General features: G+C 42.1%; 1 protein-coding gene across 3 annotated transcripts; it reads left to right on the forward strand.

The window, feature by feature from the left end:
* Positions 1-93: 93 nt before the first annotated feature.
* lnpep (leucyl/cystinyl aminopeptidase) lies at positions 94-15,723 on the forward strand. Of its 3 annotated transcripts, none has more exons than XM_058070836.1 (22): positions 94-459; positions 3,440-3,534; positions 4,409-4,611; positions 4,895-5,006; positions 5,114-5,353; positions 6,218-6,408; positions 6,499-6,637; positions 7,113-7,247; positions 7,331-7,451; positions 7,538-7,689; positions 7,775-7,888; positions 7,955-8,086; positions 8,179-8,313; positions 8,400-8,560; positions 8,653-8,741; positions 8,837-9,020; positions 9,091-9,247; positions 9,440-9,624; positions 9,801-9,962; positions 12,923-13,063; positions 13,136-13,217; positions 13,302-15,723. In XM_058070836.1, exons 1-22 carry the CDS (start codon positions 432-434, stop codon positions 13,431-13,433), a joined length of 3,090 nt encoding a protein of 1,029 aa, XP_057926819.1. In that variant the 5' UTR covers positions 94-431; the 3' UTR covers positions 13,434-15,723. The 3 variants fall into 3 exon arrangements, with proteins under 3 accessions (XP_057926819.1, XP_057926821.1, XP_057926822.1); XM_058070838.1 differs by lacking the exon at positions 94-459 and adding an exon at positions 2,135-2,356; XM_058070839.1 differs by lacking the exon at positions 94-459 and adding an exon at positions 2,135-2,311.
* The last annotated feature ends 16 nt before the right edge of the window (positions 15,724-15,739 follow it).

Below are 15,739 nucleotides of genomic sequence, written 5' to 3' on the forward strand. Positions count from 1 at the left end.
GAGTAGGTGAATGCAGCAAAAACTCAACACAAGTTTTACTTCCGTATGTCTTCTGCGTCACATTATCTCCGCCCACGATGCTTTTACCCAATAGGATGCGAGGGCTGTCTTTTGACGGTCGGCTGTCAACAACTCGTCGGCGAGGAAGCAAGAGTGACATTTGCTAAGCTAAGAGTATATGACTTATTTTTCTACCAACGCCTGATTTATTTTCCCTATTTGTGGTATTAGGCAGGACGAGTAATGTCCTGACGCGAGTTACCCAGTTGGCTAGTTCCGAGCTAGCTACTACGTAGCTGGCTTTGGTGTTGTAAGGACTGACTGCAGTCAAGTGTGGTGGCGTGGCCAGCCATTAAAACTATCAATCGTCTCGAAACGACTCCAGGTATCCTGCTTCCTCCTGAGAGATATTCCAATTAGAGCAGCCTGCCATGGATCCCTTTGACAGTAACAATTCAGGTAAGGAAGTACTGGGGTAACGTGGACAAGATGCTAGCAGCAGGCTAGCTTATAAACACTTGAGTGACTTTCAGCTTGTGAGGGGTCACTTTGACTTTTTGCAAGTCTAATTAAAACTTGATGGTCACTTGATTTGAAAGTTGAATGGTTCTCAGAAGCTAACATATCATTGCACGCCCCCAGCTTAATCATGGCGTGTTGAGCAGGTCGTGCTTAACTGAGCTTTGCCGTACACAGTATACATCATCAGTAACCTCCACTGTTGACCCAATATATAATTAGCAACAAATAGACACTAAGATAGTGTACATCAGGTGACAGAAAAACAGAGTTTTCTTGTTGTATGCGGGCAGTGAGCACACGGTTACTGTTTCTGTTATAGCTGTCCTTATATATATTTTATGTTGTGTAATGATGTGACAATTCAACATAGCAGTGCGTAACCTCCTTCGTGTAACATGGCGAGATGCCTTTTCATTTCCTGGTTGCTCTGCAGTATATTTCTATGGGAGAGATGCAGGCTGAGTTCTTATAAAATAAATATTTTGGACAGAGCAGTTGGGGTTGAAAAATGTGTAAATACGTCTTTTATAGCGAATGAGTTAACTCATTCAATCCCCGTCGTTCTTTTGAATTCATCCCCTTCAGTACAAGCCATTTTAGACGATTTTGACGGACACTTTAAGGCACACAGAATATTTATATATATATATATATATATTTATTATTATTATTATTATTATATATATAATATATATTTTCTATAGCTGTATAAACATGGAGGCTACCAAAAGTAAGATTAGAATTTCATCTTTTGTCGGAAAAAAATGTTTCTTTTTTTTTTTTTCCATTCTGTAGTAATCAGCAGTACAAAATATGTACGTTTCAGGAAAATATCAGTGCCTAACAAAAGGGAGAAAAACAGCTTCAAGCGTAACTTTCACTTGGACATTTTTTTGGCCTTTTGTTGGACAGCTCAATTAACTAAACTACTGTACCACACCATAAACAATACAAAAAAGTTTCATTTACATCAAATCATTTATTTGCAAATATAACACCCATGAACTATTTACAATGTTCACATTTGGAACAAAATATCTGTGTTTGCATAAACGCACGGGCCTGTGCATGCATTAAAGTTTCCCTACAATGCGTAACCGTCTGCTCGCTACACTTGCACATCCTCTTTGCTGTTGAGTGTGTAAATACATGCAAAAGATCCATGCCGAGCTCTTGTCAAATGCACTTCTGCCACCTGCCAAACTGCTTGAATAGTGACTGGTAACCATAAAGCCAAAGAAAGACAATTAGGCATATTTTTTGTTGGCTGTCTTGCTTTACTTCACATGACTTTTATTTAGCACCTCAGCAAACCTGCCACATGGTTCGCCTTATTTGGGGTTGTATTTTTATCGCCTCCTTCTCTGGACATAAATTACTACTGAGGTCCTTACCTATTAATAGGCTTTTATGCAGCCAGTGTGTAGCTGAGAGACAGACAGTGACCACCTTTGTGTCAGAATGTATGAATGTGTAAGATGAACAAGGCAAACCTCTTTTTACATTTATAGTTTGCTGTCATACAAGATGGATGGATGTTTTCCTTTGGTGCTTCTATGTCATGTGATTTGAGGATACACATCAAGGAAGTATTTATTCAGCCACCAATTGTGCATGTTCGATGAGAGAGGTCTCCAATTTTTATCATGGGTATAATGAAAACAATCCAGAAAAATCACATTGCAATTTGACAGGTCTTTGGTCTTGGTCATAGTGGAGTTTGGGTATGACTGTTTGAGATTGTGGACAAGTGTCTGACAATGAGATCAAACTGGTGCCATTAATACAGGTAACGCATTAAGGACAGATGAGCCTCTAAAAGACGAAGTTACAGGTCTGTGAAATCCAGCCAGAAGTCTTGCTTGTTTGCATCTTACACATAGAGCTACTAGCATAGGGCAGTGTTTTACTACAAGGACTATTATTGAATTAAGAAGCCAAACACGCCATATAGTGTTTAAAGAATGAGCAGAGAAAGACATTTTCTGGTGGAGAATGTGATGTATTTTGTAAGACAAGGCGCATTTCTTGTCCTGCTGCTCAAGATGCGGTGCAGGTTGCAGATATGCATGCTTGTGTAATCTGTAGTTGCATGTGACATGAGCAGACAATACACTGTCATTGTGTTGGCATTTTCTTACCTTTCTGTTCATTGTCTTTTAGCTTATATGGGCACTGTGGTTGTAAATCATGTACATATTTCTTTTGAAGTCACTACATCACCAGGTTTATCAAGCCTATCTAGGTCAAAGAACCAGGAAGTGCTGTAAGAGATTTGATACCAGGAAATGGAGACACTGATTCTTTGAATATCGTTTGTAACATTTGCTCTTAAGTTTCCAACTGTACTGTTTATGTGCTATAAGCGTCAGTCATAAAGATCCAATTTGGCCACATGTTCTTTATACTGTAATACATTTAATATACACTCACAGTCCACAACTTTGGATGCATCTGAACAATCAAAGACAAAGACAAGGTGTGGTGCAAGGACATTTCTAAAATGTTGCCTCTGGAATAATAACAAAAAGTTTCCCAAGTGTATGCAGTACATATTATATCACTCTGTAAACTAGAAATACAACAGTAAACATATTTTTATGTCTCACAGCCGGCTGTGTCAATCAAATGTGATTATTACTGTCTGGTGCAGGCACACCTAATTTTGTGGTTGTTGAGTTTCATACATACAGTAATTTATTTTGCAAGAGAATCTTTGAAGAGAGTCATTGAGCTGATTATGCTGGTTGGGTTTCCCTGAGAGTCATTGATGCCAAATTAAATTAAACCAAGAATGGAATTATGCAGTACTTCATTTATAGAAAATGCTAAAGAGTTCATCTTTCATCAACATTTTTTCAATTTCCTCTTGTGAGACACAATTTTGTTTATGATACTTTCTTTCATACTACTGTAGAGCGAGCCAGCCTGCCAAGGAACATGATTGAGAATAGCATGTTTGAAGAAGAGCCTGACATTGTGGATCTGGCCAAAGACTCTACAGCATATCCGGTACTCTCAAGTCATCTTACTGTGTGTTGGACATGCTTAGCACAGTCTTATTTTTTAAAAATTGCTGTATTTGTCATTGTTTAAAGCACATATTCCGTACTCCTTCCTTACACCTGTGCTTTCTAATGGGATTTTGGTTACCTCATTTAGCTATATAAGAGGGGCAACATTGGGATTTTGGTTACCTCATTTAGCTATATAAGAGGGGCAACATTAGTATAAAGTAATCTTAATAGTATGATTACATTTAAATTGGAATGTGAAACATCCTGTACCCTATAGATGGTGGGAATGACTGCCGTCATCTGTGGATCTGAGTTACAGTGAACGAAAATCTTGCAATTGGAATTATAATCTCACCAAACATTATCATTCCAAAGGCAGATTTCTTGTTACAGTGCCCTGATTGAATCTCATTAAAATATACAGGCATGCCTATTGTTTTTAAAGGGGAGCTGCACCTTTTGGGGAATTTTGCCCATCGTTCACAATGCTTATATGAAACATGAATACATATTTCTTTCCCTTTTCTGTGCATTATAGCGTGAGAAAATGAGTTGATATTAGCTTGTTTGCAATGGATGTCAATACCTATTCTGACGCTAAAGCCCTCACAGAAAGAAAAAAAAAACGGCAACATTGTTCCATTTACATAACTGACTTGTTTCTTAACCAAGCTACAGTGAAAAAAAAATATTTTTATCTCTCATTGTAAAATAGCTCAAATTAGTTTTCTCTTGTTATAAGGCACAGAAAAAGGAAATAAATATGTGTTCATGTTTCACATTAGGAATGTGAAAGATGGGCAAAATTAAAAAAAAAAGTGGAATTCCTCTTTAAGTGTATATTAATGGCCTTTGTACTGTGTATGCAGACATTTCCAAGTCTTGACCCAGATGAGGTAGTGTATGAGCCTCGCAGCTCTCGCCTGCTGGTGCGAGGGCTCGGTGAGAATGATGTGGATGACGATGAGGAGGACTGTGAGTCGTCAGCTCGACTACTAGGCATGTCTTTCATGAATCGCAGCTCTGCCCAGAGATCTAACTCCTCCCCTTACGCCAGACAGGCCCCACCAAGGTAACAGGCTTTTGCCCGACTTTTTACTGTAGAAATTGTATTTATAATGTTATAATTAATTTCCAACATGCTTACCATAGCTATAAGAAACATCATATGTTTACACATGCACAATGTAATATGCTCAAAAAGGAGTGATATATTGAACACATTTTTAAATAAGATAAATATCTTTATTTGTCACAATTAGAAGTTAAGCTTTGGCCAAATTGCTGTTCAGGCCAAATAAGTCATATAATAGTCATATTTAGCTGTACTGGTTAACGCTCCTCCTCTCTCCTAGATCTTGTTCACCTCCCTCAGCCCGCACCACAGTTGTGTGTGTGTTATTTCTGGTAATAGTGGCCTCCATGACAATGGTATTGTACTTTTTGCCTGGGTGCACCTTTACTAAGGTAAATAAAAAAGTAGTGAGTTTTTTTTGCACACTAATGTCACTAATTTGGCTCTCTTGATGTATTTTATTATATTATTGATTTTTTTTGTTTATTTATTTTTGCAGAAGGGTTGCCCAAAACCCGAAAACAAGACGTCTAATGGCACTGATGACGAACTCTTCCCATGGGCAGAATTCCGCCTTCCTCGCAGCATAAGTCCTCTCAGCTATGACCTCACCTTGAGCCCCGACTTTAACAACATGGCTTTTACTGGCCACACTGTCATCAACATGTCAGTACTTCACAACACCAAACGCATTGTCTTGCACAGTGCTAATCTCAACATTACCAAAGCTACTTTCAAGGTGAGACTGCACCAGATTTTTCTTTTTCATCTCTCTTACCAAGTAATAATAGTGCAACATTTGTGTGGCTGGGGGGAATTTGCACAGTACTTGGTGCAGTGCTTAACCTTTGGTGAGCTACTCAAAATCTCAAGATAGGAGACTCCTTTGGCTATTGCTATCATCAGTCTGAACAAACTATTTGTCTGTGTTCATTAAACGACACACAAATAGTGTTTTGACGGCAAGCCATAATTAGTATAATGACAAAACTGTTCAGGACACTTAAAAAAGTTAGTACATACCCCATTAACATGATATCAACTCTTATCTTTTAGTACATACCCCATGAGCGTGATATCCAAATATAGCTTTCCCATGGGACAAAAAGGAGCTCCAATCTAACCACATTGCTTGTTTAAAAAAAACAAAATGTTACTGTGGTAAAACGTTGCATTTGGAGTCCCAAGACCAGAAGCTAGGCGGATAACTGTAGCTTGCGAGCTTGCTAGCTAGCTGCCACTGGCAAAGAGTGTCAACAAAGATGCAGGGAAATTGAAATGGCAATAGGTTTGGTAAGGTAGGTTTGGTCATGTATCGATTGCCTTTTGAGGTTTTGAAGACTAGTTTTGATTATCTCACCGATGCTGGACGAAGTTGCTCAATTCGGGTGTTTGCAACGCTACATGACACAACACACATGTAGGGTTGGCTGCCGCACACGGATCGTTTTTTGTGATCAGATGTGAAAGACATTTATCGGCATAGGCACATACTTTTCTTAAGATACACAATATTAATGTTACAATAACTAGCAATAGTAGCAGCTTGAGACATTTTCATGTGTTGTGTACAACTTGTTAACCTAAGCGTCTTCTGTTCCAGCTTGGTGATGGGGACGCCAGTGAAGTTAATATTCTCGAATATAAACCCAGACAGCAGATAGCTGTTAAGTTCTCTGAAGAACTGAAAGCAGGACAGAACTGTGTGCTGACTCTGGATTACACTGCTGATCTATCGCACACCTACAGTGGTTTCTACAACAGTTCTTACACAGATGAAGATGGTAACAAAAGGTATACCATGCTATCCGTTTTTACTGTTATGCAATCAAAAAAGTTTTTTACTTTATTCTGACTATATATGAATAATTTTTTTGTCTCCAGGGTTCTAGCTGCTACCCAGTTCGAGCCACTCTATGCTCGGATGGCCTTCCCTTGCTTTGATGAGCCATTATTCAAAGCCACTTTTAAGGTTAAAATCAACAGGAAACCAGAATACATGACCCTCTCCAATATGCCCAAGGTACTGTTTTGGTAGTTATTATAAGATATAGTAGCAGCTTGAGTTTTTTTTGTCCCAAGATGTTGTGACGTGAACAGGGCTTGTTGGTGCCTGGCAGCTCTGTGATAAGACAAGAGAGGCGCTCTAACACAGCTCCATACATTCCCCTTGTGGTCTTGTCTATAAACAAGATAGGCAGTGTGAAGTTAATATAATACAATGTCAAGTCTCGTCTTTGTAACATTACTGACGCCTAGTGACCAGAATATTACATTTAAATGTCCCTCAATATTTTTGACTAATAATAGGCCATAGTCAACCACAAAACAACTATCACATATTAATTCATTGTTGGAAAAACCGTGATAGAGTTTAGAGGGAGAGACCACAATGTAACCAGGGACTACTGTCTTTATTTACATTTAATAGAACACCCCATCAGTCTGAGAATACGTTTGTTTAGTGGGCTAACTTTGTCCTATTGTTGTGTGTTCAGGTGAAGACAACGTTGCTTCCCAATGGCTTTATGCAGGACGAATTTGCAAAGACCAATGTCAAAATGAGCACCTACTTGGTGGCATTCATCGTTGGCAACTTCACCCCCACCAGCAAAAACATCTCTGACATTGTGGTAGGTTTGACTTGTATACTTTTCCATTTGACTTTCAGTCAGACTGGCATAATGGATATGTGTGAAATGATTGTGTGTCTTAGGTGTCCGTGTACAGTGTCCCAGAGAAGAGGGATCACACCGACTACGCTCTAGACACAGCATCCAAACTACTGGAGTTTTACAATGACTTCTTTGAAATTAAATATCCTCTCCAGAAACTAGGTGAATATATGTAGATAAACAAACATTTCCCCCGCTCGTGTTTCTTGATCATGAAGTGCTCATATCCTCCTGTAATTTTTTGTCAGATTTGGTAGGCATTCCAGACTTTTTGGCTGGAGCTATGGAGAACTGGGGCCTGATCACCTTCAGAGAGACGACCCTGCTCGTGGGGAGACAATCCTCTCCTATGGAAAAACAAGTTGTTGCTTCGGTCATTGCTCATGAGCTGGCTCATCAGGTACTTATTTGGCATTAGCATTCATTTGCATGTATCGAAAGGTGATGATGTTTGAGTTTTATAATTGAGCTCTGTTGTGTTCCAGTGGTTTGGAAACTTGGTTACAATGAGCTGGTGGAGTGACCTTTGGCTAAATGAAGGCTTTGCAACCTACATGCAGTACATGTCTTTGCAGAAAGTGCTGCCACAGCTGGACATTGTCGGTGCAATCCATACACACCTACAGTAAATATTTGCTACATGCTTATGTAGTGTGTGTTTGCAGGGCAACTTGTTCTTAGCCATGAGGTTCCGTGCCATGGACAAAGATGCACTCAACTCCTCCCACGCCGTGTCTACTGAAGTAAACACAGCGGAGCAGGTGGAAGAGATGTTTGACTCGGTCTCCTATGAGAAGGTGCACTATATGTATTTATGGTCCCCATCTACTAAATACCTTCTTGCTTTTAACCTGCAGCTTTGACGATATGTCCTGTCTTGATCTTCCAGGGGGCTTCCATTCTTCTGATGTTGAACGCCTCCTTGCCAGGTGATCAGCAGTTCAGAAAAGGTATCATTCAGTATCTGAAACAGTTCAGTGGATTAAACACAGACACCGGTGACCTCTGGAACAGTCTTACAGAGGTAGGTGCTTGGTATTTATTCCAAAAAATGTTCCAGATGAAGCATGAATCTGAAATGACATGTATTATTTTCATTTCTTTACTTAGGTTGAAGTCCCAAATCAGCATCCCAATGTGTCAGAGATGATGGGGTCATGGACATACCAGAAAGGCTTCCCATTGGTTACCGTGTCCCGCAAGGGGGATCAGGTGACATTAACACAGGAGCACTTCCTGCTCAAGTCGGACGACACCTTACACTCCTCCAGGTGGCGTGCATCCTTCTCCTCTTCTTCTTCCTCCCATTTGCAGTACTAGTTATAGAAGGTCAAACTAATTTTACATTTGCACTCCTATCTAGCATGTGGACTGTTCCAGTGACGTATGTGAATGACAGCTGTAGCTTGTCTCCGGAGTGTGCACAGTTGTTCACTCTGAGTACCAAGTCAGGTGAATCAAAACTTTTCGATCCACTCCATTAAGTTGGGATGTATGTGTACATGATCAATGCTAATCCAGGCTAGAACTGTTTTTTTTTTTCTCAGGGACTTTTAAGGTGCCAGAAAGTGTGAAGTGGCTGAAGCTGAACTACAAGAATACAGGCTTCTATATTGTCGACTATGGTGATGATGGTTGGGGTTCTCTGAGAGACGCTCTATCTAACAACGTCAAAGTTCTCACACAGGAGGACCGTGCCTCGCTGATACACAACATCTTCTCTCTCTCCAAGTAGGTCTGCTCATTTTTCACTCCTACTCCTACTCCTACTAACCTCTTAACTGTCTTGTCTCTTTAACAGACTGGGACGTGTGTCCTTCCGTCAAGTCCTCAGCCTCCTAAACTACATGCCCAATGAAACTGAGACGTCTCCTGTGAGAGAGGCCTTGCTGCAGCTCAACAACATTTATCATCTACTCTACAAGCGATACGAACAAGGCCTTGTCACACGCATGAAGGTGCACACACACACACACACATACAATAGAAATGCACTCTGTTGTTTGAATGTGATAATATACTGGCCTAACAAAAAGTAAAATTAAGACACTTTCTTGTTGCTTATACTATACTATATGTGAACATCTGGTTTATTGAGGATCTTAACCAGTTCAAATAACCTTTCATAACTTGAACTGGAATATTTGCAGTTGTACATTCTGAAACAATTTGGTGCGCTGATGGAGAACCAAACATGGACCAAGGAGGAGAGTGTGTCCAAGCAGGAGTTGCGTTCAGCCCTTCTGGAGACCGCTTGCTATCTGGATGAAGAAAAATGCACGCAGCAAGCCAAAACCTTGTTTAAGCAGTATGTCGACTCCAATGGAACCACCCAGTGAGTATAAAGGCACTTACAAAACTTTGGTTTTTAGATTGGGGTTATCAGAATGACTCTTTTAAAATAAAAATGCTGTTTAACTATGGACAGAGGAAGATGGTTGGTTGAATGGATGCCTGATATTGGGAAACAAACCAAAACCTTAAATATGTTTTTGTTTTTGTTGTTGTTAGGATCCCAGGAGATCTGCAGCAAGTTGTATTCAGTGTGGCGGCTCGGTCCATTGATGACTGGGGAACACTGCTCAACATGTATCAGTATGCCACCTATGACTCAGAGAAGCAAAAGATCCTACAGGGATTAGCTTCCACTCAGGACACAGGCAGTATCATATGGTAAGTTTGGAACATTACATACTAATGCTAATGCTAATGCTAATGCTAATGCTAATGAGATGTTTAACACTCGGTCTACCAGAATTCTGAAGCTGCTAGAATTTCTATACAATTTGGATTAAAAAGATCTAAGAATAAATTGTTGGAAGAGGTAATTGGTGGTTGTGTGTGCGTGACTGGGGCTTGATGGGTATATTTTCAACACGTTGTATTTTACGGCTTTAATGTAAGGAAAGTTTACAGTGCCTGGCGACAACGTACAGTTTCTAGGTGGAAAAAATACAAGAAGCAAATTTATTTATTTATTTATTTATTTTTTGTCCCGTCCAGCCATTGGGGCAGATAGTATTGTTGATCTAAATGCCCTTACATGCTAGACAGATTTGCTCTGTGTCAGGAAAGGTGTTGGCTACAACTTCCCTGTACCATGAAATTTTATTTGCCGTTATTTGATGTCTTTGTTATGCCATTTGGGACGACCGGACCGGAGCAAGAAGAAGAACAGAAAAGAAGAAGAGAGAAGAGAAAGGTGGGGTCGGGGGGGGGCAGTAGAGGGAGAGACAAAAACAGCAGCAACAAGAATTCCCAAAACAACAACAGTGACAAACAGAACAGTTAAATGTCAATGATGGCTAAGGGTCACACTGGAGATGATATCAGTGGAATGAAACAGTCCAACTTACCAATAGCAATAGTAACAATGAGGACATGACCCATGATAGTAAACACAATTGCAACCATACAGTTACAGTAATTAAAATCTCATTGCTTGACATCATTATTACTGTAATAATAGCATACCAATACTATATAAACATCAGGGATAAGAGAGTAGATTAAGAGAGTAGATAAGAGAGTAGATTGTATAGAGAAGCACCCATATCCACCATATGGTGAGTGCCCATATGGAGGTGTGTTGTGTATGTGAATGCGAGTGTGTGAATGTGTAATTGTCACTGAGAATGACAAAAGGAGAGAGACTGCCTTCTACCACCCAGCAAACCCCGCCCCGCGCAGCCAGGTCAAGCCCCCACCGCCAAGAGATCCTCCGGCCCCGTGGGTGTGGGCAAAGCCAGGGCCGACTCCCCAAGACCCGCCCCCGAAGCAACTCCCCGAAGAGACCAGCAAGAGGCCATGGAGGAGCAATCCCAACCGGCAACAGGGCGCCAGCAGGCCGGAGGAGAGCCGCACCCCCGAGACCAGCGGGAGACCATACCCTACTAGGGCAGAAGGGCATCGAAGGCCACACACCCGTGGGCACAGGGGCGCCCCTGCCGGCCGGAAGGGAGCCCGTCCACGGCCGGAGGCACCGCCTCCCGCCCCCCACACACCCCCAGGAAGCAGAACCCGGCCCGCCCCAGGTAACCCCAGGCCCGACCACCGACATAGGACCGCCCCGGCCAGGACAGAAGAGGCCCGGGCACACTGCCCCATGGAGGACCGGGCGGTTGAGATGGAACACCCTACGCCAGACCCCCGCAGAGCCCCCCCCCGTATATCTACATGGCCATATACCCACATACACATCCACACATATACATATATATATACATATATATATAATTATAATAAAACTAATCATTAATTATCTAAGTATTTAAAACAATAAATACATAAAATAAACTCAGACACATGCACACCCCATCCACTCAATACACACACATGCTGTGGACGTCCCCGGGTGGGGCGTCCGGGGCATCACAGGGTGGGGGACCCAGAGGTCCCAGACCCACAACCAGGCCCCGAGCCCAGGGAGGTACGGACCGCCAAGGCATAGCACCCCCAGACTCCCCTCGACCACGGCATCAGGGCTACTGCAGTGTGGCAGACAAAGGAGCGGGCGAGGGGAGGAGGCCCGCACATGAGCAAGCGGAGGGGGCGAGCAGGCGAGTGGTGAGGCGCTCCACTGCGCCGGCCGACATCCACCGGGCAGCTCACCCCCGTGAGGGAGAGCCATAGCTCCAAGTCACGGGGAGGCCACGCACCAGAGCCGAGGAGTTAAGACCAGCGCAAGGCCCCCGAAGGACCCCACCATCCACCGGGAGGGCCAGCCCCCCCCCGCCCCCAGAACCAGCAGCGCTCCGCCCACGTACCGGAGAACCATCCCCGACGAGCCCTAAGGCAAGACTGGGGATGGGCAAAGACAGGGACAGCGATGCGGCAGAGCATAGGACCAGTGGCAGCAGACACCCAAACGCCCGAAAGAGCACCGCCCCCCCAGCAGGCCCCACCCCGAGGAGCATGCTCCCCATCCCCACACGCCACCCAGGCCCCCGTACCCACGAGCAGGATCAGGTCCCCTCCCAACACACAGCCCGGTCCCCGCAGCAGCCACCACAGCGCAACAACCCCAAGCCACCACAAGAAGCAAATTTATTTATGAACATTGCTCGTCTTAGCCGTAAATACACATTCCTCACACACGAACAGACTTCTTTGACCGTCCTTCAAAAAAAAGCGCTGTTTGCCCCATGTCTGTGTAAACAAAACAAGTGTCATAAAAATATCTTCCATATGCAGTTTGAATTGCATGGATTACTACATCTTCCTTCATCATAAGCACATGCATTACAGTTTGTTGAAGATTTAGTATCAATGTGTGCATGTCCCCAAGATGCGTTAAGGCAGGGGTCCCCAACTACCGGACCATGGGAAACATTTAGGTGCAATGGTAAAAAACCCCACTTAAAAATAATAATTATTTTTAAAAATTTTAAATAACTACATCAAATTGTATCTAATGGGATTATTTTACTCCAAAAATATCTATATTTTGAAATCCCACAGGTTTTGCATGTTTAATGAGGGCCAAGACTGGTTCCTTTGTTCGATAGTCATTGAACACATCTAACTTTTTCTCATGCTGCACAAGTAGACTACTGTATTTTCCCCCTATTTTTATTTTTAGTTTTTCCTTACTAAAATACATTTGACATTCTTTGTACTCTTTTTGTTTTCAGGCTTCTCAGTGCAGGATTACACGGCAATGTCATCCCAACACAGGAGCTTCCTTTAGTCATCAGCACTGTCTGCAGAAGCTTTCCTGGCAACTTGTTTGCTTGGGATTTCATTCAGGAGAACTGGAACAGGCTCATAGAAAAGTGTGTAGACTGAAGTGGAGCTTTGTTTGCACATTAAGATGAACACAAGTTAATCAGTATTTTTGCTTGTAGGTTTCCAGTAGGTTCCTTTGCCATCCAAAGAATAATCAAGTCTGCCACTTCTCAGTTCTCCACACAGTCACATCTTAATCAGGTAGCTGTGCTTATATTTAAACAATATATATGTAGGTTTCAGTGGGTGTCGTGTTATATTATGTTGTATGTGTGTGTTGTGCAGGTGCAGAGTTTCTTGTCCAGTCTGAAGGAACGCGGCTCTCAGTTGCGAAGTGTACAGGAAGCTTTGGATACCATACGACTAAACCAACGCTGGATGGAGAGAAACCTTCCTTCGTTCCACAAATGGCTGTAATGCAGGCACACTTTTCAATTTTCTCTCCACCCTTGCCTCCGATATCAGTTAACATGACCCACGAGGGTACATTGTCAAGGCAACTGTTTGCACTATTGTCTCCTAGCTCTGTTGAAGCAGGCCTGAGTACAAGTCAGTGCTCAAGCTGACGGAGTGATCCTCTCATGTATTGCTCCTGTGAGATGTTAGCTAGCTCAGGATGGCTCTGATTGTATCTGACAGTGTGATGTCAGGTCTAAACACTCCTCACACTTGAAGCTGTCGACCAAACCTTACAACAGACAATCATGCTGTCCATTTTGCTTTACAGACACTTGCCTCCGTCAGCCTTTTTCCCAGCCATTGCATGAGCTGGTCAAGCTCTGCTCCGAAATGTAATATGAACAATGACAACATTACAGTATTTATTTCCTGCCCATAATGCCTGGACTACATCTTTGCTTTAATATATTGACTCTGCTGTCAGGGATTCCTCATGGGCTTGCTACCTAAATTTCCGAAGTTTCCTCTTGGTCAAATCTGCACAGCATCAAGGTCAGCTTGTAATTATGCATTCTGTATATTAATGAAAGCTGGAGCATCTGTTTCATTACTAATACGGACCTTGGCTGATTGTGCATAAGAAGCCCTTCTCACTGTGTACAGTAGATGGGGCAGTATACCACTGTGCTGCTTTCAAGCAACCAACGTGTCTTGAACTGAAGCGGGCAGCACACCGGATACACATTGACTTCATTCTTTCCATTTCTCTCCAAAATCCCAGTTTGATATATCTTAAGAGTAGCGATCACTAAATTCAGTTTTGGACATGTGCTGGCAAAACAGTTGATTCAATGTAAAGCTATTTGGGTCAAACAGCAGTTTGGACATGCTATTTTTACGTGACAAAACCTGATTTTAGCCTTCGCTTGTGTACATAAAATGTAAAGAGGGCATTTATTACAAGAATATGATCAAGGCTCTTGCACAGACACTTTTTACTGTGTTTCTTTGATGCATACCACCGCTGGGAGGTCGCTTGCTGAGGAATTGTTTAAGGGCTAAGAATGTTTATATGGAGAATCTGACCTCATCTTGATACAAAGGTTTAAAGTTACTCCAGCTCCAGAGTAAAGAGCTGTCTAACTATTTATTATCTTTACTGGACCCCCAGCCCACCCCCACCCCATTTTGTTGGTTCCCAAATGTGTTCAGTGACATGTACGGAGATTAATTTTGACCATACACATTTAACATCTTGTCACATTTCAGGAGTTACCATGTATGTTCCAGATTCCCATTTAAAAGCACAGCGTTTCCGGTTCAATCTGCACCTTTTGTGCATGTTTGTAGTCGCCAGCGATAATGTAAACACTCATTGAAACGGTGTGGACTGAGACAGGAGATTACATTACACGAGGCGTAACCTTTCTGAAGCTCTGACAAAGTGCAGCTATGCTGAAGATACACATCAAGTCATGGGACTCAATACATCAGCACATCATCTGATTGTCTCTGATGACCTGAGCAGACCTTTCACCCAACGTGCCGAAATGCAAAATGATGCTTTGTTGACATTACGCAAACACAAATCGTGTTTGTTGTAAGAGGTTTTTTGTGATGATTAAATCTGGGTGGCTCAGGGCGTACAGTGTTGTCTCTCACTGGTTCCCTTACCTAAACTGGTCCTGAGTCCTTTGACTTTAAATACCCTTTAGACAAAGTAACAACCATGTTGTTCATTGTAAGTACATCCAACGTTTTATTTATTATTAAAATGTACCAAATGTACTATTAATAAAGCAACAGCAACCTCTTTTTTTACAGACATCTTGCAAAATTGTGCAGAATCCTCCAATCAGATCATTAGACAGGTGTGATGAGGTCATCTCCAAAGTGTGGTTTGATGAACAAAGTGCTTGTCAGCCTGTTGTTAACTCCAGGGTTGTAGAAGGTAAGTGTTAGCACTCCTCTAGTCTATGCCTCCTCCATGATACTGCATTTCATTAGACGTTGTCACAGAATCATGGAGGAGGTTCGGGTGATGAATGCTCACAGATGTGAAAATGTGTTTCGGAAGCATTTAGCAAAAAGCTGCCAAAGTGCATAATTTTTATTGTAGGAGCTTTGATTATCAAAGGCTCTTGTCCAGCGATTTATCAGCAAATAAATCACTGAGGAACATGTGCAACGAGCGATCAATAATGATGTCCTTTTTTTGCACTTGGATTAATTAAATTATTTCTGTATTTCATTTTGGGGGTGAGGCTGTGTGTGAACAAATGTTAAATAAAGTTTTCTTTTTATGGTGTGCATTTGTATATTGT

Source organism: Doryrhamphus excisus, chromosome 4 (genome assembly GCF_030265055.1).
Source record: "Doryrhamphus excisus isolate RoL2022-K1 chromosome 4, RoL_Dexc_1.0, whole genome shotgun sequence".
Taxonomy (NCBI): domain Eukaryota; kingdom Metazoa; phylum Chordata; class Actinopteri; order Syngnathiformes; family Syngnathidae; genus Doryrhamphus; species Doryrhamphus excisus.